General features: G+C 37.4%; 1 protein-coding gene across 4 annotated transcripts in view; it reads right to left on the bottom strand.

Moving 5' to 3' along the window:
* Positions 1–26,190, bottom strand: part of Col9a1 (collagen type IX alpha 1 chain) — an 85,744-nt gene that overhangs the window by 35,167 nt on the left and 24,387 nt on the right. For all 4 annotated transcript variants that reach the window (XM_063227037.1, XM_063227039.1, XM_013142245.3 and 1 more), the window contains 18 exons: positions 22,419–22,472; positions 22,144–22,179; positions 20,198–20,221; positions 19,818–19,871; positions 18,488–18,541; positions 17,833–17,865; positions 17,187–17,243; positions 15,865–15,918; positions 11,492–11,545; positions 8,360–8,413; positions 5,116–5,169; positions 3,246–3,299; positions 3,096–3,149; positions 2,916–2,969; positions 2,436–2,489; positions 1,438–1,482; positions 340–393; positions 205–258 (listed from right to left, as the gene is read on the bottom strand). In XM_063227037.1, the coding sequence (XP_063083107.1) occupies positions 205–258; positions 340–393; positions 1,438–1,482; positions 2,436–2,489; positions 2,916–2,969; positions 3,096–3,149; positions 3,246–3,299; positions 5,116–5,169; positions 8,360–8,413; positions 11,492–11,545; positions 15,865–15,918; positions 17,187–17,243; positions 17,833–17,865; positions 18,488–18,541; positions 19,818–19,871; positions 20,198–20,221; positions 22,144–22,179; positions 22,419–22,472 (897 nt within the window). The remainder of the gene's footprint in view (positions 1–204; positions 259–339; positions 394–1,437; positions 1,483–2,435; positions 2,490–2,915; positions 2,970–3,095; positions 3,150–3,245; positions 3,300–5,115; positions 5,170–8,359; positions 8,414–11,491; positions 11,546–15,864; positions 15,919–17,186; positions 17,244–17,832; positions 17,866–18,487; positions 18,542–19,817; positions 19,872–20,197; positions 20,222–22,143; positions 22,180–22,418; positions 22,473–26,190) is intronic.

Here is a 26,190-nt window from a genome sequence, read left to right as displayed (position 1 = left end):
TATCATGCTTTTCTTAATCACCTCATTTCTATTTTCTGAAAAGAAGATACTCTGTGAATCTAAATAGCATTCTGTTTTCACTCTTCATTGGAGCTACCACGTGCTCACACGTGGGACGGCATCTGTGCATGCTCGGGTGAAAGGAGGTCTGCCCGTTCCCTAAGCAGCCCCTTTGGGAAGACACCATGGCAAAGGAATACTCACAGGAAGCCCCCGGGGTCCTCGTGGGCCCACCTCTCCTGGAGGCCCCTGGTGGCCCTGTTATGAGAAAGACAGAAAACGTTAACAGCCCCTCATAAGGACAGGCCACAATGGATGAAAGGTAAAATGGGATCTTACCGGTTTGCCTGAATTTCCCAGTTGACCAGGCTTCCCTGGGGCTCCTGTGTTACCCTAAAAGCAAGCAACATTTTTAAAGTAACGCAGAATAATATTTGAGCACAATTGTCAGCCCAACTCACCCAGCCCACGTAGCGCTTATGATTAAGCAATCTCCTCATTAAGAACTTGCAAAGACAAATACATCAAAGTCCTTTAGATTCAAAATGATATCTTAGTCCCAGAACTATATTAAGGTCAAACGTCAAAAAAAGGGAGTTTTAAGCTTTCATTGAAAGGAATTCCCTTCAACCACAGGTTTTCCTTTCTTTATGTTAATTATATGTCTTTCTTTTACCACCTTTACCTTTGATATACCTCTTTTGGCCTCACACCTCACACTGGTACTACTAAATTCTTAAGGGTCAGGTAGGCATGAAGGAAAAAGGAGCCACAATGCTGAGAGACCCGCCAGCCCACTGCAGGGAAAGCGCAGGATGGAGATGCCACCTGCACCCTGGAGGTCTCGCTGTCAAACCTGTTGGGGTCACCTCTGCTCTGCTGGAGAGGAGTGGCCCACTAAGATGGGAGGGCTGCGCCCATGTCCTCCAACAGTGACCACTGCTACGCTGCTCACATTTGATCTCTTGCACTCGAGGCAAAGCTGCATTTCACTCCTTTTACGTGTTTCACCTGTTTTTTCAGTTGCTTGCACTTTGGTTTTGTATAGATTACAAGCATCAGCTGATTTGTATGTGAACAAAATGCTTACTATCTTTTTAGTTTAAGCTAAATTATTTCACGAATAATCACTGACATAAGCTCTATGGCTTAATGACTTCATTATTATATAATATAATAATAATATATAATATAATAATGTCTTCATTTTAAGTAGCACTTTCTCTATTTGGATGACATTTTCATGAACAAGGTCTAATCAGCAACTTTCTGCGGGGAAAAAAGGGTAGCTTTCAAAGCCATAAAGCTTTTACTTTTGATTTCTCCATAGGGGTAAGTATAAAATAAAGGATAGGCTGGGAATGTTAACAATCATAAAGAAAATATACTAATAAAGGAGTAAATTAATGTAATTAATTTAAAACTTTAATCTTTTACCTTTTCACCAGAAACACCCTTTGCACCAGGAATTCCAGGGACACCCTAAAAGAATACATAGGGAATTTAGATTTAATCACCTCGTCTGAGAAGGCCATGAGATGCCAAGCTGACTGCACGCTGACAACCTCAAAGAGTTAGTGGGAGGGAGGTTCTTCCTGATTCTGAAATTCTAAACCAACAGTTACAGAATTACCTACAGTGGAGAGCCATTCTTTTACTGTGTCTGGCTTGTTAAGAGGAGCATCCTCGAAGCAAATCCTACCTCTAAACTAAGGTTATTTCCACACAAGACTCCATTTCATTTTCAGGTCAATAGGAGATCTTATAGGCAGGACAGATGCTAAAGAGACAAAACAAGATTTCCAGTACAGAATGATGAAATTAGGGCCCATTGAAAATGCTGGAGTTTATAGTAGAAAAAGAGAGTGGCAGAATGATGCTAGGTTTCAGATGTGCTCTGACCACAATAGATTGTGGCCTGCCTTGGCTATCACCTGAAATTCTTTGCTAACTTGAAATATTTGCCTTCAAAGAGTCAAGAATGCATATGGTACAGTCTACATGGATCCTCAGCTACCCCAAAGTAGTAAAACATCAATGTGGGTGCTTTAAAGTAGCACATAATCCAAAAGTGGTAACTTGTATGTACCTTATTCTCCAAGAATACTCTCAGCCCTCTTGTAGCTCAACACTGCTAGCAAGAGCTTTAAGGCTGGTTAAAAGGAGGACTAACTATACAATACTAGCCCCTGGAGCAGGGTTAGTAAAACAATATAAGGAAGACAGTAAACTAAAAAGAGAACACGATCCAAAACATAGGTATGAAAAATTATTAGTTACTTAGAGAAAAAGCACAAAAATGTAAAACTATAAGAATATAAAAGTAAAACTTATCTTCCCTAGAATTTATCATTCATAACATGTCTCCACCCTCCAGTGGGTATCTTTAAAACATAAGTATAAGCCAATAAACATTTGAAGAATGCAATACTTACTGGTAACCCCTGTAACCCTGCGTCTCCAGGAGGCCCAGGTTTCCCTGGTTCACCCTGAAAATAAAAAGGTTTTAGCACATCATTGAACCTGTCTGAACTACTGTATTTCTTTCAAGAAAGAGGAACACATGGGCTTTGTAAGTAAAAGGATTTTGCCAACAACTGACCTTAGGTGCACTTTTAAAATGTGACAATGTGGAACGGGGGGTGCAGTGGGACAGGAGACATAAAGCCAGTCAAATTACACATTATCCTCACTTTGATCAAGGGGCCAATTTTACTGAGTTTCTAAAAGCAAGCAAACAAGGATGCTATTCTAAAAAGAATTTTGGATTTGACAGTTGATTAAAAATTTAAAAGAGAAAGAAAAGGCAAAGCTGGCTAAATAAGCCGCCTGATCATGTTGCCATGGAAATGCTGTGCTCATTTGGCTGGGGCAGAGGCAGCCCCACTCACTCCTGGACTAAGCCACACGGCTACCTTTGTTCCAGGCATTCCAGGTATCCCATCTCGGCCATCCACTCCTGGCAAGCCCTAGACACACACAAAGAAACACTGTCTCTCAGAAATTGCCACATTCTTCCTTGTGCTATTTCCAAAAGTCCTTATTACAAGTCAACAGTTACTTTGTTTGGTACAAATTGGTAGCTCAGGACCTACCGTGTCTCCTTTGGGCCCAGGGACTCCAGGAATTCCTCTAGAACCTTGAGGACCCTGTAGCGAGAAGAAAAAGAAGGAACAACATGTCAAGAAAAGCAGCAAAATCAGTGACAAGCAGGGGGCTTGGGGTGATTAAGAACTTGAACTCACTCTGTCTCCCTTGGGACCTGCTTCTCCTGGAGGTCCTCGCTGTCCTTGATCACCCTGTATAAAATAACAGTGTTAATATAAGCAAAAGGTACTTATTGATAGAACTTTTAAAAATTAGAATGTATCATCCACATTACTTAACTATTGCTTTTTCATCACAATGACTGTGATTTATCATAGATGCTTAGCTAAAGAAATTTTTCATGAGGGTTGAAGGGAGGGTAGGGAAATGGGAAAAAAAGAATCATGTTGCATCATGTACAGTACAGATAATATATATATATAATGTACCATTGAAAAAATTTGGAGTAAAAGAAATGTTTTCATAAAAATTGATACTGATACAAAGAAATTGAGATTTTCATGTCCTTTGTTTTAGTTTTAAATGCTTAACACTTCTGTGCTATTTGAATGTACACATAAATTCAGTCCCATAGTGCAGGAGACATCAGTAACTTCATTAGTGTTATGGTTTATATCTAGATGGTCCCCTAAAGCCTCAAGGATCATAGATAAGACCTTTGGAAGGTGACTAGATTAAGAGGCCTATAGCTGGCTTGCTGGTAGGAGGTGGACTCTGTTGAAAGAGGTGGGTCACTGTGGGCACGATCCAAAGATTCTCCCTTCGCAGAGAATCCTTTGACTCCTCTCTTCTTTCCTGAACACCAAGACATGAGCAGCTCTCCCTTCTCTATGCCCCTCTGCCACGCAGTTCTGCCTAGGAGCAAGCCAACCATGGATTACAGCTGTGAGCCAAAATAAATCCTGGGTGTCCCAGAAGAAGTAATGAAGAAAATGATCAAGACAATCTACACTGACTAGATATCTACATAGTCTCACTGACCATTATCTTAAGTTGAAGGTTGACTTTGTTGCAATATTTTTCCCATGTTATTTAATTCCTAATTTAATAATAATGATTCCTGCCAAAATTAGCTAACTAATATTGATATGGGATAAGTGCTAACAGATGAAAGGCTGTATCTTCCTAAAACACAGCTTTTTTGAAAACTTCCTTAATCCTTCCAAAACATTGAATGCCTCCTATTGCTACTAGAGCACATGAAATGGATCAGAATGGCATCAAACATCCCCTGCACTGTGGTTCTACCTTAGCTAGTCAATTTTGTCTTCTCAACACACGCTTTCTATGCAGGCCGTGCACCCTCTCTGTAGGTACACTTAGCCCATGGCCACCAATGGAGCCCTCCTGCCTGTGGCTACCTTTCCATGCAGAATAGCTTTCCAGACTAATCTTCTCTGAGGTCCTCTTACATAGGTTACCTCTGTTCCATGTTCTAGCACTTGATCTTTAGCTCATCTTGAGTTACGTTCTGTCTCTTGCACTGGATCACAGGGTCTTGATAGTTGGAAATTATATATTACTCACATATTTGCTACTTTTTCTATGCTATAGGTGATTAGTAATGGGTGGCTTTTTTCTCCTTGCCTCCAAAAAACGCTCAGGCAGCCTACAGTGACACGTGTACATAAGGTTATTAAAATATAAAACAATGAGATCAGAATCCATAGGAGAGGAAAAGGCTAGAAACACCCAGGAACTAGCATGAGATAGTTACTGTGACTCTAAACATCTTCACAATCAAAGGGAAAAGAAAACAGCAAGCATGAATACTTCACAGCACAACCCATCCAATTAAAAAGAATGTATATCAGAGAAGTGACCAAGAAAGAGATAATGGACTTACTTACAGCTTTTTAAAACTATTGCCCATTTTCCCACATGATTCATATTTATAGGCTACTCACACACATGACATATATGTAGCAAAAAAAATCTATTATTGCTAAAATATATGTATGTGTGCGTGTATGTGTCACTAGATTTTATTAAAGGAAAAGCACTTACAGGTGCACCAGGAAGACCCTGAGGTCCAGGTTCTCCATCTAAGCCCCGAGCACCCTGCAAAAAAACAAGACAGACAAAGGAACTAGGAATCAGTCATATATGGTCAATGGCATAGCTGTATTTCTAAAAAAAAATGCACTGGCCAGACAGAAAGGTCATGTGTTTGTAACATGTACCAGAAAACTCAGAAAAGAATTTAATCAGATACTTCAGGTATGAAAAACTCATCACACCAATTGTAGTTAAGCATCATCTTTTATAACACTCTCAACAGTATATATTAACAGTGCCACCCATGTGCTAACTACTAAAAATACTAGAATTTACACAGAGAATCTGACAAATCCACTGAAAGGGGCTTGGTGGCCACCTTCTGAGGTTCTCACAAAGCCTACTAGACTCCTTATCAGTAAAGTGCATAGGGCTACCCAACAGCAACAGTGGACTCTTAAATGCTACAATGTGAGAAGGGATTTCCAGGATGCTGGGTCTCCCTCCAGGATCGAGGGCAGAAAGTTCATCCACATGATTCAGAAGGAAGAATTGCCAGGGGGACCTGAGCATCCTCAGTATTCTGAGTGGCATCCTGTCCCATTTAGCCTATGAGCAGTACAGTGTGGTCTTTTCTCGACAACAGACCCACCCCACCAAGTGATGGCATAAAAACCAACCCAGAGTTTTGTAAGCTTAATTATCTGGCCATGGTCTCTGGCTTGCCTACATATTATAAATACCACTTCCTTGTTTTCCTTATAAGAATCAAAATGTGATCTTTAAAACATAATACAATGTTTTGGTGCTCTTTACATATACTCTTTGACAAAAATACAACTCCCATCTTTAAATTTTGCTCTTATCTACAAAGTAAATAACGAACAGAAATGAACCTAATGAGCCAGGTCGAGCAGAGTAGATGATAAAATATATGGACAGCAGTTAAAGAGTATTATACAGATGTCAGGCCAACAAACCAAGTGAACGGCATCTGTGATAAGAATTAAAAACCAGGAAACCTTTGATGGTTCAGATATAGGTAGAATCAAAGGAAAAAAATGCAACAGAAGGAGAAGAAAATTATTTGATCCCTAAAAACTTGAACACAGACATTCTACATTCACTGGAGAAGAAAGAATTTGGAAGACCCACAAAAGACCACAAATTCTTCATTCACCCTGCATCACAAGGTCAGAACTCAGTCTCCTTGCTTTGTACAAATGACTTTGATTTCTCTGTCTGTCTCTGTCTCTGTCTCTGTCTCTCTCCCTTGCTCTCTCTGTCTCTCTGTTTCTCTCTCTCTGTCTGTCTGTCTCTCCTTGCACCCCTCTCTCCCCTCTCTCCCCGTCTCCCTCCTGTTCAGCATGAGCTCAGACCCAAATTGCTATTACTGGGTAATTTTTTTTAAAGCATTTTGACAGACATCAAGGGAAATGAGAAATTTTGAAAAGTACCAAATAGAAAAATAATTCAAATAAAGAGTCTAGCAAGAATAGTAATCGATTTTAAAATGAGGGGGCCACATATTTTAGGGGATGATTTCAATCCAGAAAAAGTGAAGGACTAACTATCAGTAACATCAAAATAAATGGGTTTTATGATCTAATAAAAGAGAAAATGCAGAATATTTCTTTAGGTAGCACAAATATAGAAATATACAAGACTAATACGTTGTTTTAAGTGCAATGTTTTTAGGAAAGAAATATTCAAGAGAAAATGGAAAAAGGAGGCAGGCAGGAAGAAAATAGCTAAGAGACAGAGAGACTGAACAAAAGTAAAATTGAAATAAAAGATGATATTAAGCCAGACCTTCAATTCACAAAACTGTGAATTTCTTTGATTTTAAAAAAAAAGTTTAATTTCATGTATGAAACATTTACAGTGTGTGACTGGCAGGTATTTGTTACTAAAAGGCTCTGCATTCCTATATGGAACTGACATATTTATTTTCCTGACTCTGAGAAGCAGAAGTGGGGTGGGGGCATAGTGATGATTTTTAATTTTCCAAAGCCTACAAACTGGCTTTCCCAACATTGTCTTACTGAGATGTGATGTGATAACTGTTTTCTGACAGAGACACTAGATACACTCCTCGCTAGATACACACATCAAGGAAAATATTTTTGAGGGCCTTGTAAACATGTGGGTTTCCATTGCTTACCCTGCAATGTTCACTCAGCCAACTTCATCTTGCCCCATTGGCAGCAGCCCACAGTGTGGGCCAGGCATCCTCCTGACACCACCTTTCTGGGGCTCTCCCAGTTCCCTTCCTTTGTCTGCAAGCCCTCCTGGTACCTGCCTTCGGATTTACCTTCATCTCCCTCATTGACCTTCTGGTTAGCTGTCTGCTTATTCCTCTCTTCTAGTAAGTAACAAACCCCATGCAGGCCTTCTTCCTCTGCAGAAGTTCCTAGCAGCTTGCAGAAGCCTTTGCCATGGAAATGCTAGGAAAATCTGGCTTCTGCAACTGGCTGGGGCACTCTGCCTCAAGTGTATAAATGCAGTTTTAAACAGGGCCCATTGGTCATGAGCCCAGAACACCCAGAGCATTCTGGGATGTCTGCTGCTTTTTTTCTCTCTTATCATGCTGCTCCTGTCTCTGCCTTACTTGGCCAGAAACACTGCAGACAGTCAGTGTTCTCTGTTTTATCTGTTGAGCATTCTCAGCAGTTCTTATAGACAATGCACTTACTTCAATTTTCCAAGATAACAGAACACACAGAGTATAGTCCTCTGTATCCATGGGCTCCATGTCTATGTATTTAATCAAACATGGATCACAATATTTGGAGAATAATTGCTTCTGCACTGAACATATATAAGGGCATTCTTTTCTTGTAATTATCCTCTAAATAATTCAGGACAGCACCTGTTTACACAGCATAGGCTTTGTATTAGGTATTGTAAGTAAACTAAAGATCATTTAAAGGATACAGAAGGATATTCACAGGCTCTATGCAAATACTACTCCATGTCACATAAAGGACTTGAGTGCCTGCAGATTTTGGTATCCTGGATGAGGCTGGGTCCTGTAACCAACCCCATGAATACCAAGAGGTGACAGAATGACAAGTACCACACACACTGCTCATTTATGTCACCTGTGCTTACAACAGAACTATGAGACTCTAATTACACATCTACAAGATCAAATAAGAAGAGATGTTGTTTAAAAAGTGATTTTAAATGGCCATATTTTCAAATAATTATTATATATTTTCATATTATATTATCATCATCACCATCTTACTTTTTCTCCTTTTTCTCCAGTTATGCCAGTGATGCCTCTCAAACCTTGAGCTCCCTGGAAATACAAAAAGAAAAAGTTAATTATTTTACACAAAGCAAGCATTTTTAAAAGTCTTATCTCAGAAGCTGATCCAGAAGAAAGATGTTACTGTAACCAAAGTAACAAATAAACTGAAAACAAAATTTTCTTGTGTAGAAAAAAACTTCCCAGAATTCTGATGATAGCAATCTTTACTAAAATTCTTATACAAAGATTTGATAGCTCAGTTGGCACAACTATTGATGACCAAAAAATTAACATCGCTAGAATCTTCATAATAGTAATCTGATAATGGATTTAACTTGTCTTTTAACTCATGTACAGAACTTTCACTGCCATTCTTTTTTTTTTTTTGGTCTTTTTTGTTTTTATCGGTACCAGGGATCGAACTCACGACTGCCTGCTTGCAAGGCAGGCACTTACGCCACTGAGCTAAATCCCCAGCCCTTCACTGCCATTCTTGCATAGTTTGTAACTTAGTTACATGGAACACGACTGTAAAGCTTAAATAATTTTTCTCCACCAATGTACATCACCAAAATCAGTGAGTTCCAAGAAACCATGAAAGCCAGTGACCTAGAAATGGCACTGGAGTCTCTATCAACCACATATAGTCATTCTTCAGTGATATTTCACGTCTGTGATAAAAGGCATTCTGAATTCTACCTTGAGACAGAAGGAACTCATTTTACCTCACTTCGGGCATGGACTGAACTATCCTAAAAATCTGGGGGTGCTATGACTTGTAGGATCCCTGTGAATCCTGAAATGTTGCCATTCTATATTCTTAGTCTATGCAGAAGGACTGCAGAAACAGGCTTTACTTGTTAAGAGCGAGCTTAGGCGTCCCCTTGGGAGCATCTGTGACCCCATGCTTCATAGGACAGATGCTACTTTCAGATATCTTGCGAACTCTTCACATTGCCTTAATATAAATTAGCTCTAGTCAGTTATCGTCCTCATGTTCTCACTGGGAGAAAACGAGGCAAGTCCATGAACAACTCTTCATCCAGGTCAGTCACAAATTCTGTATGTTTCAGTCAGGGATGGGCTGAAATTCAAATGTGAAGGGTGATCCAGCTTAGGACATCCACTTAGGATTTCTAGAGAAATGTGACCACAAGTTAAAGAGTGCTTTCTTGTGTGGCACACTGACCAACTCTGAAAGTAATTCTACACAACAAATTCAAAAACTATTTGAGTCAGTAGCGGTGACATGAGAATCTCCAAGCAGTCTATGGAAGTGACCACTTTGAGGGACATAGTTTTATATGAATATGCCAAGGGATGTGTTTCTTAAACCTATACATTACTATATCTATATATAGAAGTATCTAGAAATAGATAGATAGACAATTAAAAAGTGAACAGCTGTGAATTCTATGGAAACATTTTGACAACCCTACTCAAAATACCAGAAGGACAAGAAATGCTACTGTTATCTCCCAGGGAACGTCTCAGGCCATGTACCACTCAACATCAACCCTTAACCTTTGAAAACAGTTTTAAGAATGGTGTTTGCAAAAACCTGCTCTGAATATTTTTAAGAATGGCCTTAAAATAAAGTTTAAAAAAAACTTTTGAATCTCTACTAAACTTTTATTGTATCAAAAAGGAAACCAGGTATGGTGGTGTATACTTGTAACCCAGCATTCTGGAACAATGAAGCAAGAGGATCCCAACTTGGACCCCTACCCTGGTGGGCTCACTTAGCAAATCAGCAAGACCCTATCTAAAAATAAAAACAAAACACTGGCCGGGGATGTAGCTGAGTGCAAAGGTCCTAGGTTTAATCCCCGGTACAAATAAAAAATAATAATAATAATAATTTACACTCTTCGTGACTATCTCCCACCCATGAAACAGGGGCCCAGCTCCTTCTCTTCTGCCATCAAAGGCTCAGCTGAGCTTTCAGAATAAACACTGGAATCCTCCACGGAGTCCTCCCTTTAAAAAATTTTATGTGGCCTAAAAACAGAGCGCATTTCTCCCAGATTCTATGACTTGTTTCATTTAGCTTGATTTCTGCTAAGTTCTAGGTAAACACTAATGTGCACAGCTCCCTGGCTCCTTCGAGAAAGGTTGGTCCTGGGGACCAGCATGGGGCAGATAAAAGATGTTTGTTCTCCTTCACTCTATCATAATACCTGAGCCTGTCTGCTACATTAGTGTTCTAGGTAAACACTAATGTGCACAGTGCCCTGGCTCCTTCGAGAAAGGTTGGTCCTGGGGACCAGCATGGGGCAGATAAAAGATGTTTGTTCTCCTTCACTCTATCATAATACCTGAGCCTGTCTGCTACATTACATAATACCTGAGCTGCCCCCAGGACAGCTGCAATATTCAATGACTTTTCTACAGTTAGTTTATCCATACTTGTTATCACTCATTTTAACTAGGAAATAGCATAACAACTGCACGTTACCATTGTCCAATAATAGCTTTTGACTTTGCAAACATTTTAAATTGAAGTATGCTGATGCACAGGTACATTAGATATTATTGCAATAGTCTTCCTAAGCATGAGAGACTAACATTTTATTAAAAGACACGATTCTGAACAAATAAGAGTGTTCTCATTATAATGACTACGTGCAAGAACAAGCTACATTGCTCCAGTGGGTTTTAAATCTACTGCCTATTCCAGGTATACAAAATTTTCTCATGATGTCATGTAACAGTGCATTCAGCAGTAAAGGAGCAATCATTATCTTTTGTTTGGTTTGGTTTGGTTTGGTTTGGTTTGGTTTGGTACTGGGGACCAAACTCAAGAACCTTGAGCTTGCCAGGAAGGCACTTACATGGCTGAGCTAAATCTCCAGCCCTGGAGACACTGTCTTGTGCTCAATATTTGTTTTCAGACTGCCTGAGCCTGGAGTCTATTAAATGAATATATATAATTGTACATACAATTTTTAGTTAAAACTAAGTGCTTTGAAAAGATAGTTATCTCCCATTGTTGGCTTGCTTGAAAATCAGAAAACACCATGTTGATATAATGTTGTTAATCTACGTATTAAATAGAAAATGCTCCCAGAGTTATTTTTAAAAATATTTGCGTGTCCTACTGAGATATTTTTAAAAATACTTTACTGGAGGTCCTTGAACGCCAGCTTCTCCTGGTTCTCCCTGGTCACCTTCTTCACCCTGATAGACAACACAGTACAAGGAATGTTTAGAACAGCAATATACAAAGAAGCACCCTAGTGCTAGCTTGGTCCATTTTAAGTTCATTTAGCAACCTCTCATTTATTTTCTTAAATTATTTTGTGTGGATAGTCCATAATTATAAAAAAATACACAAGTATATAAAAATAAATCCCACCATTCAACTATAACTATCAGTAACATTTTAGATAATATCATTTCAAAGATTGCTAAAAAGAAAGAAAAAAAAAGGAGGAAAGAGAAAAAACTTAAATACACTTAAGTTTCAAGTGTGTGTGAGGTAGTATACTATTAAGAAAAATATGATTATACTGTGTAAACTTTTCCATAAGCTACGGTACTCACTATGATTTATATTTTAGCTTTCTTATAATGTTTTACCTTGTACAATTTTTAATGTAGTTCAATTTGTCTTTTCTTTCATGGGTTAAACCTTTAACATCACTCATAGAAATACCTTTTGCACTCCAAAATTTATAAATATTCAGCTATATTTTTCTTTGAACAATTGTATAGTTTAATTTCTTATACCAAAACCTTTATCAGTAATATATTTTTATGTAAATTATAAAGTAGAAATGTATCTCTTTTCCAGGGACTTACCCACTTAGGTCAGTAGCACTTACTGGACAATTGATATTTTCCACATGGATTAGAAAATTCATCTTTCACATACACTAAATGTGGAATACACTGGGTCCTTGTTTCCTACTATCCTGATCATCTGCTGTACGATGTTGCCAATGCCACAGCATTTTAATTTTCATAATAAATTTTCATCTCAGGCCGAATTCCCTTACCTTTATTTTTCATTTGCAATTACTCCTATTTTCAGACTGTTCTGAACATTTACTCTTCTAGATGAACCTTAGAATCTTGTGCAGATTGTTATAAAAATACAACTTGTTTTGTATTCAGATTGCATTCTATCTTTCTATCCTAAAAGTCAGCACCTCCCTATCAGTCAAATCTTTTCCTTTTATTCTCACGGGTAAGGTTTTCTTTTCTTCATATTACACTTGAATATTTCTTAAGTTTATTCTCAGGCATTTTGACTACTAGGTTGTTATTATCAATGGGATTTTCTTCCATTATATTTTCTGTTACATTCATTTTCTCTTATTTCATAACATCTAACATATAATGACAGGGTATCCCAAAAGGAAGTCTGATTCCTATCTCCTATGGAAAAATTACTTTATAGAGTGATAAAAGGTAGTTTCCCGCTGATAAATATTTTACATTTTTATAATAGTCATGCTACTCTCATTTTTTCTATGGTAATAGATAACTTACATAGTTAGTCATGAGAAGAAGTCTTCATTTGTAATATTAATGGTGCACATAATATTACACTGAAGTCCATTTCTATTGCATATTTCAATTCATTTTCTTCCTCTATCCACTATAATTCATATTTAGAGATTTCATAGTCACACACACACAAGTACAGAGAATTTAACAGCAGTGTTAATGTAGAACATTTTGGCATATAATGCAAAGAACTAGGTTATACCTAAATCATTTGTACTTGCTTTTTAAATGAGTCATGAGAGTATTACATATTGGTTTTAGTCTCATAATTATATTGAGATTGTATCCCTTTACGATTCACAGTGGAATAGAAGCCCCAGTTAAAAGCCCAATGAATTAGCTAGTTCATACATAATCACCACATGTACATCACTTGTTTTTTTCTACAAAACTATAAAATTAGCTGCAAAAACAGGTAGGTCCTCACAATTTTTCCTAAGCAAGGTAGGGTATATTTTCCATAGATTCTCCATGAAACTTGCAGTAATATATTTGAGTTAAACATTTTGCCTATGGATAGAAAGCACCACCTAAGGGATAATCACATTTAAAATGACAAATTTAAGAATAATAATTTATTATCATTTCCTGAAAGATTTTTTCAGTGAAAGCTAAGCTGCAGTATGACGTTTTCAATACCACATCTTAGTTATTAAAATTTCCCACTCGTTCCTGCATTCATAAACAACCTGAAAAAGCTCCATTAAATAATTTGCAAAATATATTTAAGGCAAATTTGTGGCTGTAAAAGCAAATTTAAGGCCTCCCCACTCATTTATATCATCCTACTTTCATTGGTGGTTTATTCTAACCATTAGCCTTTTAGGATTCATTCTTCAGTGAATAATTGTGACCCTATCTTCTTACATCAGTTTTCAAAGGTGCCACTTAAAGTTTGAGGTGACAGAAAAATGTGAAATAAACTAGTGGAATTTTCAACCACATTTAAAGAAAATCTCAGCCAGTTATCTACACTGAGAAATAAAGAGGCAAGCTTCCCACCGAAGACCAAACCAAATGTGAGAGTCTAGATAACAACTAACTCAGGTAGGTACCAAAAATAATAGTTTGATAGAGTGAGAAACCTTGATTGACAACTCCAAATCCCATGGGATGAAGGAGTGAAAGTTGCCGAAATGAAGAGAAAGAGATATAGAACACTGAACATGTAAAAGTCTATTCTGATTTACTATATATATATATATATATATATATATATATATATAACCTCAATGATAACATTTGATGTGGAATGCAATATTCTTGCATGCCTGTTTTTATGATTAGCTAATATTTTATTTTATTTTATTTATTTTTTTGGTAACAGGGATCAAACTCCATGACTTCACGCATGCCAGGCAGGCACTTATGCCACTGAGCTAAATCCCTGGCCCTAATATTTTATTATATGAATGCTATACTTAACTTACGCTGTAATTGGATAGTTTTTCACCTTTGTGCCCCAGCACTTAGAATAAAACCTGGCATATACTAGGTACTTAATAAACATCTGTTGAACATTTTCTTTTTTATTTCTTGCTGCTGTTGTTTTGTTCGTTGCTTTATGTTGGTTTGGTTTGGTTGGTACCAGGGATAGAGCCCAGGGCCTTCACACTGAACTATATCCCCAGCCCTTTTCAAAAATTTTATTTTGAAACGAAGTCTCAAGAAGTTGCTCAAGCCACCTCAGATTTGCCATCCCCCTATCTTAGCCTCCCATAGCACTAGTAGAAGTATGCACCAGGACACCCAGAAGAATTTTCAAAATTAAGACTCAGTGGAAGAATAAACATGCAGAGAAATTTCTTTTTTTAAATTTTACTTCAGTGTGACAGTAGGGACTCATCAATTATGTTCCAGATAAATACAATTCCTTCACAGCCTAAGTAACAATAAACAAACCAAAAACTTTTAAAATAAATGTTTGAACTCTAATAGAGTACAGAAAATTGGCCTATTTATCCTGATTATGTGAGGTTAATCAACAGATTAATCGATTTTAGCTCAGGAGTTCAAGGACATCAATGCATGAAGACATGAATAAATGGCTTCCGTATCTCTTTATTTCCAAAAGAAAAATCTCATCTTTTATTATTACCAGCTAAGGTGCAGAAGAACAATAACTACGAAATTCACAGGCCCTGTATTGATAAGAATGGTTTGACTGGGCCAGCCTGGTGGCACACACTTGTAATCCTCCCACTCTAGGAGGCCAAGGCAAGAATATTATAAGATCAAACCCAGCCTGGACAATCTAGAGACTTAATAATACTGTCTCAAAATAAAGACCCTGCATTCAAATCCCAGTATCAAGAAACAATAGTTTGACTCTGCATAATATTACAAAATATACTAAGTCAAAAGCTGTGCTATGCAGAAAGTTCTTAGATACTTAGAAGGGTTTACCCTAGTAGACGCAAAACTGGCAAATAGGTCACTTGCTCTAAATCTCAATCTTGGTTTATCTGCAGGGCATATCATTCGTGCTATAAATTCCACACTCCTATCCAGCAAAGAGCACACGTTCTCACTCCTTCTGGCCTACTCAAAATCTAGGCTATATTGAAGCAAGGTGACAAAAAGAAGGCAGACAGAAATTATTTCAGAACTAGAAACGAAACGTTATAAGCCAATTATCCATTTCTCTGTCATAAAATTTTATATGTGTTATAAAATGTTATAGGGTAGAACAACTAGTTAAATGCCTACCACAAACAACCAGGAAAAATCTGAGTGTGACTGATTTTAAAAAGAGAGAAAGAAAAGATAGCCACATAGGGAGAAAAATTTTTTTATAATTGAGCAACTTCAGAATACTGGGCTTAGTCAGAATATTAACACACCTACTGAGAACACATCAATCATTATTTGAAAGAGAAGGATAAAAAACAAAATGTGATGTTTTATTATTCCCTCTAATTGCTTGCAGTCGAAGTGACTGTTTCCCAGACACAATTTGTCCCTTACATACTCATTTGCCTTACCTTGTGTCCTTGTCTTCCTGGTTCACCAATTTCTCCTTTAGCCCCTTTATGACCCTAACAAATGCAAAAACAAATAGACGGATACATAAGTAATATTATATTGGAACTGATGTTGAAAATGATCCAGAGGTTAAGAAATGACCCCTCTTCCCTAAATCTATACCCAGGTGCAACTAAGCAAAAGGTTATGGCACATAGAAAATCATTGTCTTAAGTGATATTAACAGCGTCGTGTGTGTGTGTGTGTGTGTGTGTGTGTGTGTGTGTGTGTGCGCGCGCGCGCGCGCGTGTCATGTGACTATTACTTGAACTATCGGTTTCCTTTAATAGGGAAGTGTGGTTCTACAGTGACAAAGGCTCTAGTCAATGAGTCATTGAGACTCACCTGATATTCTCCCAAACCCTCCCCCTCCTCGGTCCCCACCTCCTTTCTGGAGTTGCAGGGAGTGCTACATGAGACCAGGGTGTCCCCAGATGCCTGCCTGTCAGGCAAGCAACAAGAAAAGCTCTCAGGGGCGGTGAAGCCTACAGAGTAGAAAGGAGGTCCTGTCCCCTCCTTGTCAGACACCCGTTCTGAGCAGACAGCCCTGTGAGGTGAGCCAAGCTGCAAGACCAATGCCCCACAACTGAGCCTGCCAAAATTTCCTCCACCTTGAGTGTTTCTAAGAAATAAATACCAATCTAGCCCAAATCTTCCACACTTGAGGGCACCTGCCAAACACACCCTTAGAGCAAACTCTGGAGAAAGCCAGTGGTTTGGGGCGGAGGAGTCTGGAATTTCTCAGGGTTGCTTTAGTCTCAAAGGATAGAGAGCAAAAGGCATTAATCTCCAGCACTTGTTTCTTATTTTGTTTTGGGTTTTTTTATGGACTATTCAAAACAATCATAATGGCTGAGTGAGAGAAAAACACCTTTAGGAAAATCTCTTTTCCTGTTTGTTTTGCAGTTTTCCCAAACCTTCCAAGAGCAAAACAGGTTCAAATGCATTATGTGCACAGTCCCCTCCCCACATCCACCACTCTCTTCCTTCCCGATGGGCAAGTGTGCCTCTTGCTCCGGCTCTAGTGACTCTAAACCCAGTGCGTCCACCAGCATTTGTCCCATGAACTTGTACACAGGCGTCAGTAACAAAGTTCCCATGTCAGATGCCCCACTGGAACCGCCATGCTGAATACACATCACAGACTACACCCGGAATGAACAAAGGCACACTTGACTAATCCATCCCAGCGGGGCCCCTGCACCAAAGGCAAGTGCTTGAAGAGAAGCCTCTGTTTCTTCTGTGGCTAATACTCTTGAATAAAATGAAACTGCTCTCTTACCCGCATGCCGGGTAGGCCTGGGTATCCGGAGCGTGCTGGTGGGCAGGCGTTGGGGCACTGGCAGGAGAGAGAACACAAACTAGAGGCTCTGCTTTGTGACAAGGCAGAATTTTTTAAAAGATTTGGGCTTTCGAACCTCCATGGAATTACAGTCATTAAATAATGCTCTCTCTTTCCTTTATTTCATTTTTAAATTCAAAAATATATCTGGCTTCAAGAAAAATACAGAACACACAACAAATACCCTCCCACGTATTCACTATTTAGATTTAACAAGTGGTAATATTTTTGCTACATTTTCCCAATGTATCAATCACAATATTTGTAGGTAACGATTGTATCATGACCCTCTGCCAGAATTTACTGCAGTTAATAACCACTCACCAAGTGGCCCCAAACTGCATTTAGTGGAGTTTAATACCATCACATATCTTAGCATAGAGTAAACAAATTATAGAAAAACAATTATTATCGCAATGAAATACTGCTATAGTCTATATTCAGCCCAATGGTCCTATCAGCTCTCTGCCATCTGAATAAAAATAAACAGTAGCATATTCCAGACTGATCATTTTAAAGAAAACTTATTGGAAGACCACTTAGTCTTTGAATTAAAACTATTTTTTTTCAAAGAAAAATGTCTTACCAGTGGATCTCCATCATGAAAGCCAATTGTGCCCTAAAGTAAATAAAGATTACAGTTAAGAAAATAATTAAATTATTAATTCAAACCTACTAGTAATGGAAAGTTCACTGGGCAAAAATATAGTAAGTATATTTGATTCCTAACATGCAAGGAACAAGTAGCAGACAACATGCTAATATTCTAAAAACTTAAGTCATGCACAAATTGCTTTTGAAAGCCTCTAAACTGCAGCACTTTTTTAGCTTGAGTAAAATGAGATGAAATGGCAAGCTTAGCTAAAAAATAGGGAAGGTTGACATGTAAATTAAAAATATGGTGATCTCTTACTTAAACTGCTATTTTCCAAATCTGTTGCTGTGAAACCCAGTTCATTTGAAACTGTTTCTTTTACATGCCAAAGTTTTGATCATTTGAGAAATCACAAGTGTCAAAGACTCCAAATGTAATGAGTAAGACTTGTTATGTGAAAGCTTCCTTTTAAATTACTTTTCTATCTTTAAAAAGAGCAATCCCACTCTCAAGTGGATGGAAAAATCAGTAGTCATCTTAGGAATATTAAAACAATGATTCAGCTAACAGGTGCTTCAGGTTTGGGTTCTTTGGTTTGTTCACCCTCTACTCTAACACAAGGAGAAATCAATTGTAAAGAGCTTACACTGGGGCCCGGTGGCCCAGGGGGGCCAGGCGGTCCTCTTCTCCCAGGGTCACCCTAAATCGTTGAAAATTGTGACATGGTGGTTACTCAAAAGGACAATTTTACAGTACCTAAAGCCAAGAGCTAGTGAGGCATGTGAAAACAGCATTCATTGAAACCCCTGCAGAGCTCAGCCACGCATAGATAGACCTGCCCCGAAAGTCCAATTTGCCCTGCAAAACCAGGAGAGTAAAGGAGTTCTAGTTTCATCAAAAGTATAAAACAAAGCAAATAAAGATATGTGGAGTGAGGGGAGTAAAGCCAATTCTTCGCTCCAGGATGGTCTTTATCTATTCTGAAAACAAACTGGCAACTCTATATATTTTTCTGGTTGACTCAGCACAGGAACCCAGAGCAGCCAACTGTGCTAGTGCCACCCAGCTAATCAGAGTGAAAGAAGGTCCTTCCCCAGCCTGGAGCTAGCTGTGCATTTAAGATTCTCCTCTGCATTGCTTCACTGTTGCTGCTCCTGGCCACCAGGTCTGTCACTTGTTCTGTCACTACACTCTTGAAACAGAAAGAAAAGCAAGCATGGCTAAATTCAATAAGCCATTCAGATGAAAATGGGTTCCAATTACTCCTAACACCCAGGGTTAGCCCTTGGTAGGTGCTCTTTCTTAATGCCTAAAGCAGAAAAACCAGGTGCAGCTTCCAATTATTTTAAACATAAAATAATTTTGTATCACTCACTTTTTCAAATTTCACATAAATTTGCACATGAAGAGGCTCAAAATGTGTGTAACACGTGACTCTCCTTCTGCAAGTTTACAATTACCTACTTTCTCATAAAATCAACACTACAAGATTTATGAAATGTTTACTGAATACCCACATGAAGCAATTTTATTAGGAATTTGCTCTATGAAGTTCACTTCCTTAATGTTTAAACTTAAATTCTGAATATAACAGTCCATAGATATGCTACAAATACAGAAACAGAATACAGATAGATGTCTTTAAGCTGTATTTCAATTTCATGTGGAAAGTCTAATACCCAGACCACTAGACCCCACCCAGCACAGTCTATAAAATGGGAGTGGTGCTTTTCACTTAACACTCAATCCCAATGTTGCGAAGAAAACTTTAGCTCAAAATTTTAGGGAAAAAAAACTAAAATCACTCAGTAAAAATGAAGTATATTACTCTTGATCCTCATCAATCTGATAAAATGGAATAAAATTCACATGCCATTTTTGGTTTGTAGAAGGAAACACAGAATTAGGTTAATTTGCCTTCACTAGTAACACCTTTTACTAAACAGATGTGTATGAAAATATACTGTGGTACTCACAATAGGTCCTACACGGCCAAGCTCTCCAGGGAGTCCTGCTGTCCCAGGAGGACCCTAAAGGCAACATATCACAGTGACAATGTGATTTATGAATACTCTGACAGTCTATCATAAATGCTGTCAAATATGATAAATAACAGACTTAGAATTATGTGCCTGTGTTAGCTTTAGTTTCCAACAAGTTGATACCTCATTTGACCAAACTTTACTTAAAGTGGAACAGAAATCTCATAAATTAGTAAATATTGTATTTAGTAATATCCACCTAAGATTATATAGAGATCATTAACCCCACTAATTAAACATCAGTTTGAGTAAGATTAGAAGAAACAAGTCATTTTTATAGATTATGTAAAAATAAATGTCAAAATGATACTTACAGGGGGCCCAGGAATACCACGGCCCTAAAAGATTAAAATAAAAATGTTATGCTGTATGGTTTTTTTACTTAGAATAAATATAGACATGGGCATAACTCAGTACAATAATAAACCATAAACTCGAACACTAAAAGGAATATATGGTGTGCAATCTAAAGAAAGCATTGGATAACAAAAAAAGCAGACTTAGCTCTGCAAATGTGGAATCAGACCTTCAGACATTCCCCTGATGTCTACACTCTTATTTTTCTAAACTTTTTTTAAACGAAAATCAAAGAAGTTATCTACGCTTGCCATCAGGAGACCTTACTGTCACAAAGACATGCATCAAAGAGTCTAGAGATTTTATTTATTTGTAGTGTTATCTAAAACATTTGCATTTAAGACAATACGTTTGTGTAGTTTACAATAAATGATGCTCAGAAGTTCCCAAATAAGCACCCAGCACAAGAGACAGGAGATGAGGGGTTAGAAACATGTATGTCTTCCTTTGACAAGTCAGCTATATTTTCAGGCACTAAATTTAGTAAATATTCCAAACAAACTGGTGTCTTTCCTGAAGTAATCTACAATGGGATGCTAACTTACTATGCTAAATTTGATTTTAAAGTTAGTCATTCCACTTCCATCTCCTTTACACTTTATACCTCTATCAATACTAGATGACATTTACAAAGTATTGAAACCACTTCTTTGTCTCATGACCTCCGAGTCCTCACACTGGGCATGGTGTAGAATAACCGCTAACAACACACTTGTCAAACTTAAAACTGAACATTACGACTACCTGGAATTCCTGCTCTTTTGCTTTCTAATTTCAATTCCTCCCTTTGGAATTTTTCATTATTCTTTCTTCTCTTTCATTGGTTTGAGTAGCCTTTGCTCACCATTATCTGTGATATCATATTTATACTAGCTGATCTAGCTAGACTTACTTTTCTAAAATATAAAGCATCCCATAGAGTCAATAAACATCCTCTAATAATGACACTATTTCTTAGTTATTTAGGCAGCCAAAACAAATAAGAACTTCACATGGTAGTATGCTTTAATAATAAGTGCGGTTTTTCCAAGCATTCTCTGAAAATTTATTCTAATTTGAATATTTTATACATAGATTAATTAGGGAAATAGTTGTATGCTTGAAAACATTGGTAAATGAGTTACTTCATTATCAGAAACCTAGATGTTTATGAAATTTCACTAACTATAAAAATGGTATCTGTATAAGATATTGAGTCCTGAACTCAAAAATATGAGAGCAGCATGTTATTCAGTTCTGAACCTGGCTTTCAATGGAAAAGTTGATGGATGCAGAAATACAGCAGACCGTACAAATAAGTAAAAGAAATGAGAAGAAACACAGGTTAATAACAAGAGCCAAAAAAAAAGCAAAGAAAAATTAGCCTGATAATCCAGTCCTCTTATGCCCACAAATGAGACAAACCTGAGGGATTGTACAATGCAGGGAATCAGGCAGGTGATATTATCTCCTTAGCTGATATTTCATTAGCGATCAAACTACTGGTGAAGAAGGTGGGGTGACTAATAGTTTTCACATTGAATACCGAAAACTGTTATTGTTATGCAAGTACTGGTTTCTATCAGTGAATCAGAGGAATTGTCTACTGAATAAACGCAGCCTGAAAATAGATATATGTATTTTACACAGTATATTCAAAGCTCTCTAAAATGTTTCTACTCACAGGGTGGGAATGCTTCCTATACTAGGCAAGTCCTTAAACCCTCTGTAATATATGTTATATAGAAAAGTGTATAAAAAATGTCACACAGGGCCAGGAGCATAACTCAGTGGCACAGTGCCTGCCTGGCAAGTACAAGGTAATGAGTTTGATTCCTGGTACCAAAAAAAAAAAAAAAAAACCATAGTGGCAGAATTTTACCTAAAGATAGATTTTCAATTTTGTGACTTCACTGTTACTTACTGGAAATCCACGTGATCCAGGCACACCAGGTTCTCCCTAAAAATAAAAACAGCTTCACTGTATTTAGCTTTTTATATCATGAATATGTAAATATGCAAATTGCATAAATACTGAATCACTCAACACTCCATCCTGGCATTTTAAAGCACAACTTCAGCTGAAAAAGTATTTAAGCTGCTTCACAGCTTAATCTGTTAGTTCATCTGAAAACACTGCAATAAAATCTACTTTCGCATTTAATTAATACCAGCAATTAATACTACAGGCCAACTTACTTTTTGCCCCCTTGGTCCAACAGAGCCAGGAGATCCATCAGGTCCTGTTAATCCCTAATGAAGCAAGATCCTGATGTTAGAACTATCATAACCTTTGGCAAACCACTGGGTAAAAACATTCCATTTATTTGTTAATTTTCCCCACGTTGCTACATATGTATAAAGCCAATATTTATAAGTAATGCCTTCTTATATTTTTACTCGAAGGTAACATTTAACATGAGATCTGCCTGCTACTTATTTTCTATTGATGAATTATAATCTTATTCCTAAATTACTGCCTACTGCATCATTTGTCACAGGGTTAAATAATCTAGCAGTTTTTGTCTCTATTTTGAGAAAATACTGCATGACAATTATATTGCTCTGATAGCTAAGACTGACTGTCTCACACAAGTTTATGACCCTCTTATTTCATTTATAAAATAAAAACACCATGTTTCTAGCTATAGAACAACAATGTCTTGAAAATTAATAAAATGTTGCCTCAATAAAAGGAAGCATGAATAATTTCATTATTGCCTAACAGTCATCTACAGCCCTTGAACTATGTCTAGCAATGACAATTGCTTTTTTTGTTTTTTTTTTTTGTTTTTTTTTTTTTTTGTCAGTGCTGGGGATGAACTCACAACCTCACACCTGCCAGACAGGTATTTATGCTGCTGAGCAAATCCCCAGCCCAGACAATTGCTTCTTGAAGAACATTAACTCTTAAGTCAAATTGTTGGAGTGTATGCATATATCTATATCACTTCCCTCAGTTAAAAGAAAATGGCTTCTTTAAGTATGTATGTTCACAAATACCACTTCCTTTGTATCATTTAGCCTAGGATTATACAATCCATTTATAGGTATCATGTTCAGTAAGAAATCAGTTATTAAATATATTTTCTAAACATTATGACTTTCTACAAATGCTTATTTTTATCATCCTCAATATAAAATGATATAAAAATATGATTATGATATCACTGCCTTTAGAATGTCTACATTTGGGGAAAATGTATGTTTTGTTCATTGCTTTTTTTTACAATGTAATCTTGAAAGCACACCTCCCTAAAGATAAATATGAGTGTGTGTGTGTGTGTGTGTGTGTATACTTCCTATTAACTTTTTAAAATTTTTTATTATTTTGAAAATAGTGAAATACAACAGAACAAGACTGAACAAAGCCAATTTAGACAATGTAGTGAAAACTGGTACAGAACTTCACAGCAGGTTACCGGGATAACAGTAATAGGTACCACAATATATATCATTATCTTCACAATATTCTTGCAATCAGGTTTAGTAAAATAAAATGAAATACAGAACTTATCAAAACAGATTACTGAATACAGCAATAACATTAATGAGAATAAAGCAAAACAGTGGGAAAAATATTTGCCTTCAAAGAGATGGTAAAAGAAATCCCCCTTATTTGCTATATTGCGTGTGGTCAACCTCATTAATATTTTTAAAAAGATTCAAGTAATACTGAGGGAGCAACCTATTAAAAATATGAAAGCACTACTTTAAAATGGATCACTAAATCATATTTAGAACCAGCATGATGGCTCACACCTATAATGCCACAACGCTGGGCAGCTGAGGCAGGAAGATTGCAAGTTTAAGCCCAGATGGGGCAACTTTGTGAATTAGCAAGATACTGTCTCAAAAAAAATTCAAATTTACTCTGTCATAGTTTGTATAACTATCAATAAAATTCATTCATGTAATTCACATGATAAAGCTCAGTGTCTATTATCTTTATATTTGTCTACATCAATTTCCCAAACTACTCCACAGTGTAAATCAGATAAACCAGCTAGTGGTACACTACTATAATCCCAGCACTTGGGAGGCTGAGGTAGGATGATCATGGGTTGGACGTCAGTCCAGGCTCCATAGCAGGACCCATTATCAAACACAAAACAAAAATGAGAGAGAAATAGAGAGACACAGAGTGAGAGAGAGAGACAGATAGAGAGGATGAAATATTTACCCTCAATCAAAATGTTGATTACTGGAAACTGACCAAAAAGAAAAATATAAACACACACACAAAAAGAATTTTTTCAGACTGTCTTTGATTTGCAATTGTTCTTGCCTAATTGCAGCACTATAATTTGGGAATGAGGCCCAAGATAATTCGTTGCTGAGCATCAGTGGTAATGAAATTTTTGCTCCTGTACTTCAACAAAGAAACTGCACATCCCAGAGCATTCCCAGGAAGCACAGACGGCCTCTACATTTTAGAAACTTCAAGGCATATTTAACTAATGATCCTCTAATTTCCCCTTAGTGGGTACACCAATCTTAGTCAATTTTCACAACGTGGTCAGCTAACTTTCTTTAACCAGTGACTAGAATAACCGCTCACACTAAAGCACAGTAACAGCCACATGTAATGAAGCAAAACCCAGGAAATTGGTGGAGACCTGGAGACCATTTCCAAGTCACTGCATGCTTAAAATATCCTCCACAGGACATGATAAATTATGTCTATTCCTTCAGAAAGACTTTGAATTAAATTGAAAATGAGCTCTGGTGGCCGAGGTGACATCTGTTATGAAACAACTATGCAGACATACGTGATGTCTACGAAGACCAGGATTCTGTGACCCTCATGATTCTAGCACATTGCCCTGGCATCTGACGCCCTCAATGTGCAATTGTGGAATAAAATTAATTCACATCGGACTTTTGGGTGAGAGTACGCTGCACCTGTCCTTCTACATCATCTTTATTTTGGGGCTCAAACCCCGCCTCTGCTACTTTGTTGCTGTACAGCTCTGGAAAGGCTGCTTAATGTGCAAATATTCTAAATACTGTTCCTCCTTCAGAAAGGGTCCTGTGACAAGCGAACAGCACTCTAGCTATGAAGCACAGCACTGTGTCTTGGCCTCCTCACGTTTCTTCATTTGCACCAAGACTGACCCTCAGAATAATTTCTGGACCTCACTATCCTGGTACTTGCTATCTGACGGGGTAAAGTATGTGTATGTACATTCTGGGGATAGATAGCATCTTGCCTGTAAAATGGTGCATGGTATAATCATAATTTCTATGCTTAATTCTAATTCTTCTGCCACCTGTCTCATGTCTCTTACAAAGAATAAAATACTATTTACTCTCCACACATGTCACAATAAGTGTCAGAAAAATTACATTTCCTGTAATTTTTGCACCTGTAAGAAAATCTCAATTGATGTTGAAAATAATAACACAGCTTTCATTTGGATAAGGTTATTAGCAAGCTTTGACATGTCTAATTTTCTACAGGGAAAAGAAGAAACAAACTTAAAGAAGAAAAAGAGACATTTGAAACATGTATTTACACCACATACACACACACATACACATTTTCAAAATCTGATTTGCAACAAAACTCTGAATCTTATTTCAAAGAATTACAGAGGAAACCATCACCAGTAGCAGACAGAACTGCCATTGTACTGATGTTCATGTGCACTGTTCTATGTAGGACAATATTGAAGCTGATTCCCGAATTTTCTTGTAGCTTTTATCAAGGGATACCAGTCATCAGAGGTGGTCTCCTTCCTCATTGAAACCACTTCTATAGCTCAGCCACGTTGACTCTTACTTTTTCTGCCAAACAGCCACCCAACGTAGGAAATAAACTTTGAACATGTTCATTTCAGATTCCTCCAAATATCACCCAATTTACAACACTTTAACATTATCCAAAATAAGCTTTGTGATGAACCAAAGAGTAGCAGACAGAGAGATTGAGGTTAAAGGTTCACAGGTTTGCTCCCAAGAAAGGACT

This window comes from Cavia porcellus, unplaced genomic scaffold (genome assembly GCF_034190915.1).
Source record: "Cavia porcellus strain 051 isolate PalLab524CR breed Dunkin Hartley unplaced genomic scaffold, mCavPor4.1 scaffold_16, whole genome shotgun sequence".
NCBI lineage: Eukaryota > Metazoa > Chordata > Mammalia > Rodentia > Caviidae > Cavia > Cavia porcellus.
The sequence above is the reverse complement of the archived record's forward strand: the minus strand, read 5'-3'. Positions and strand labels throughout refer to the sequence as shown.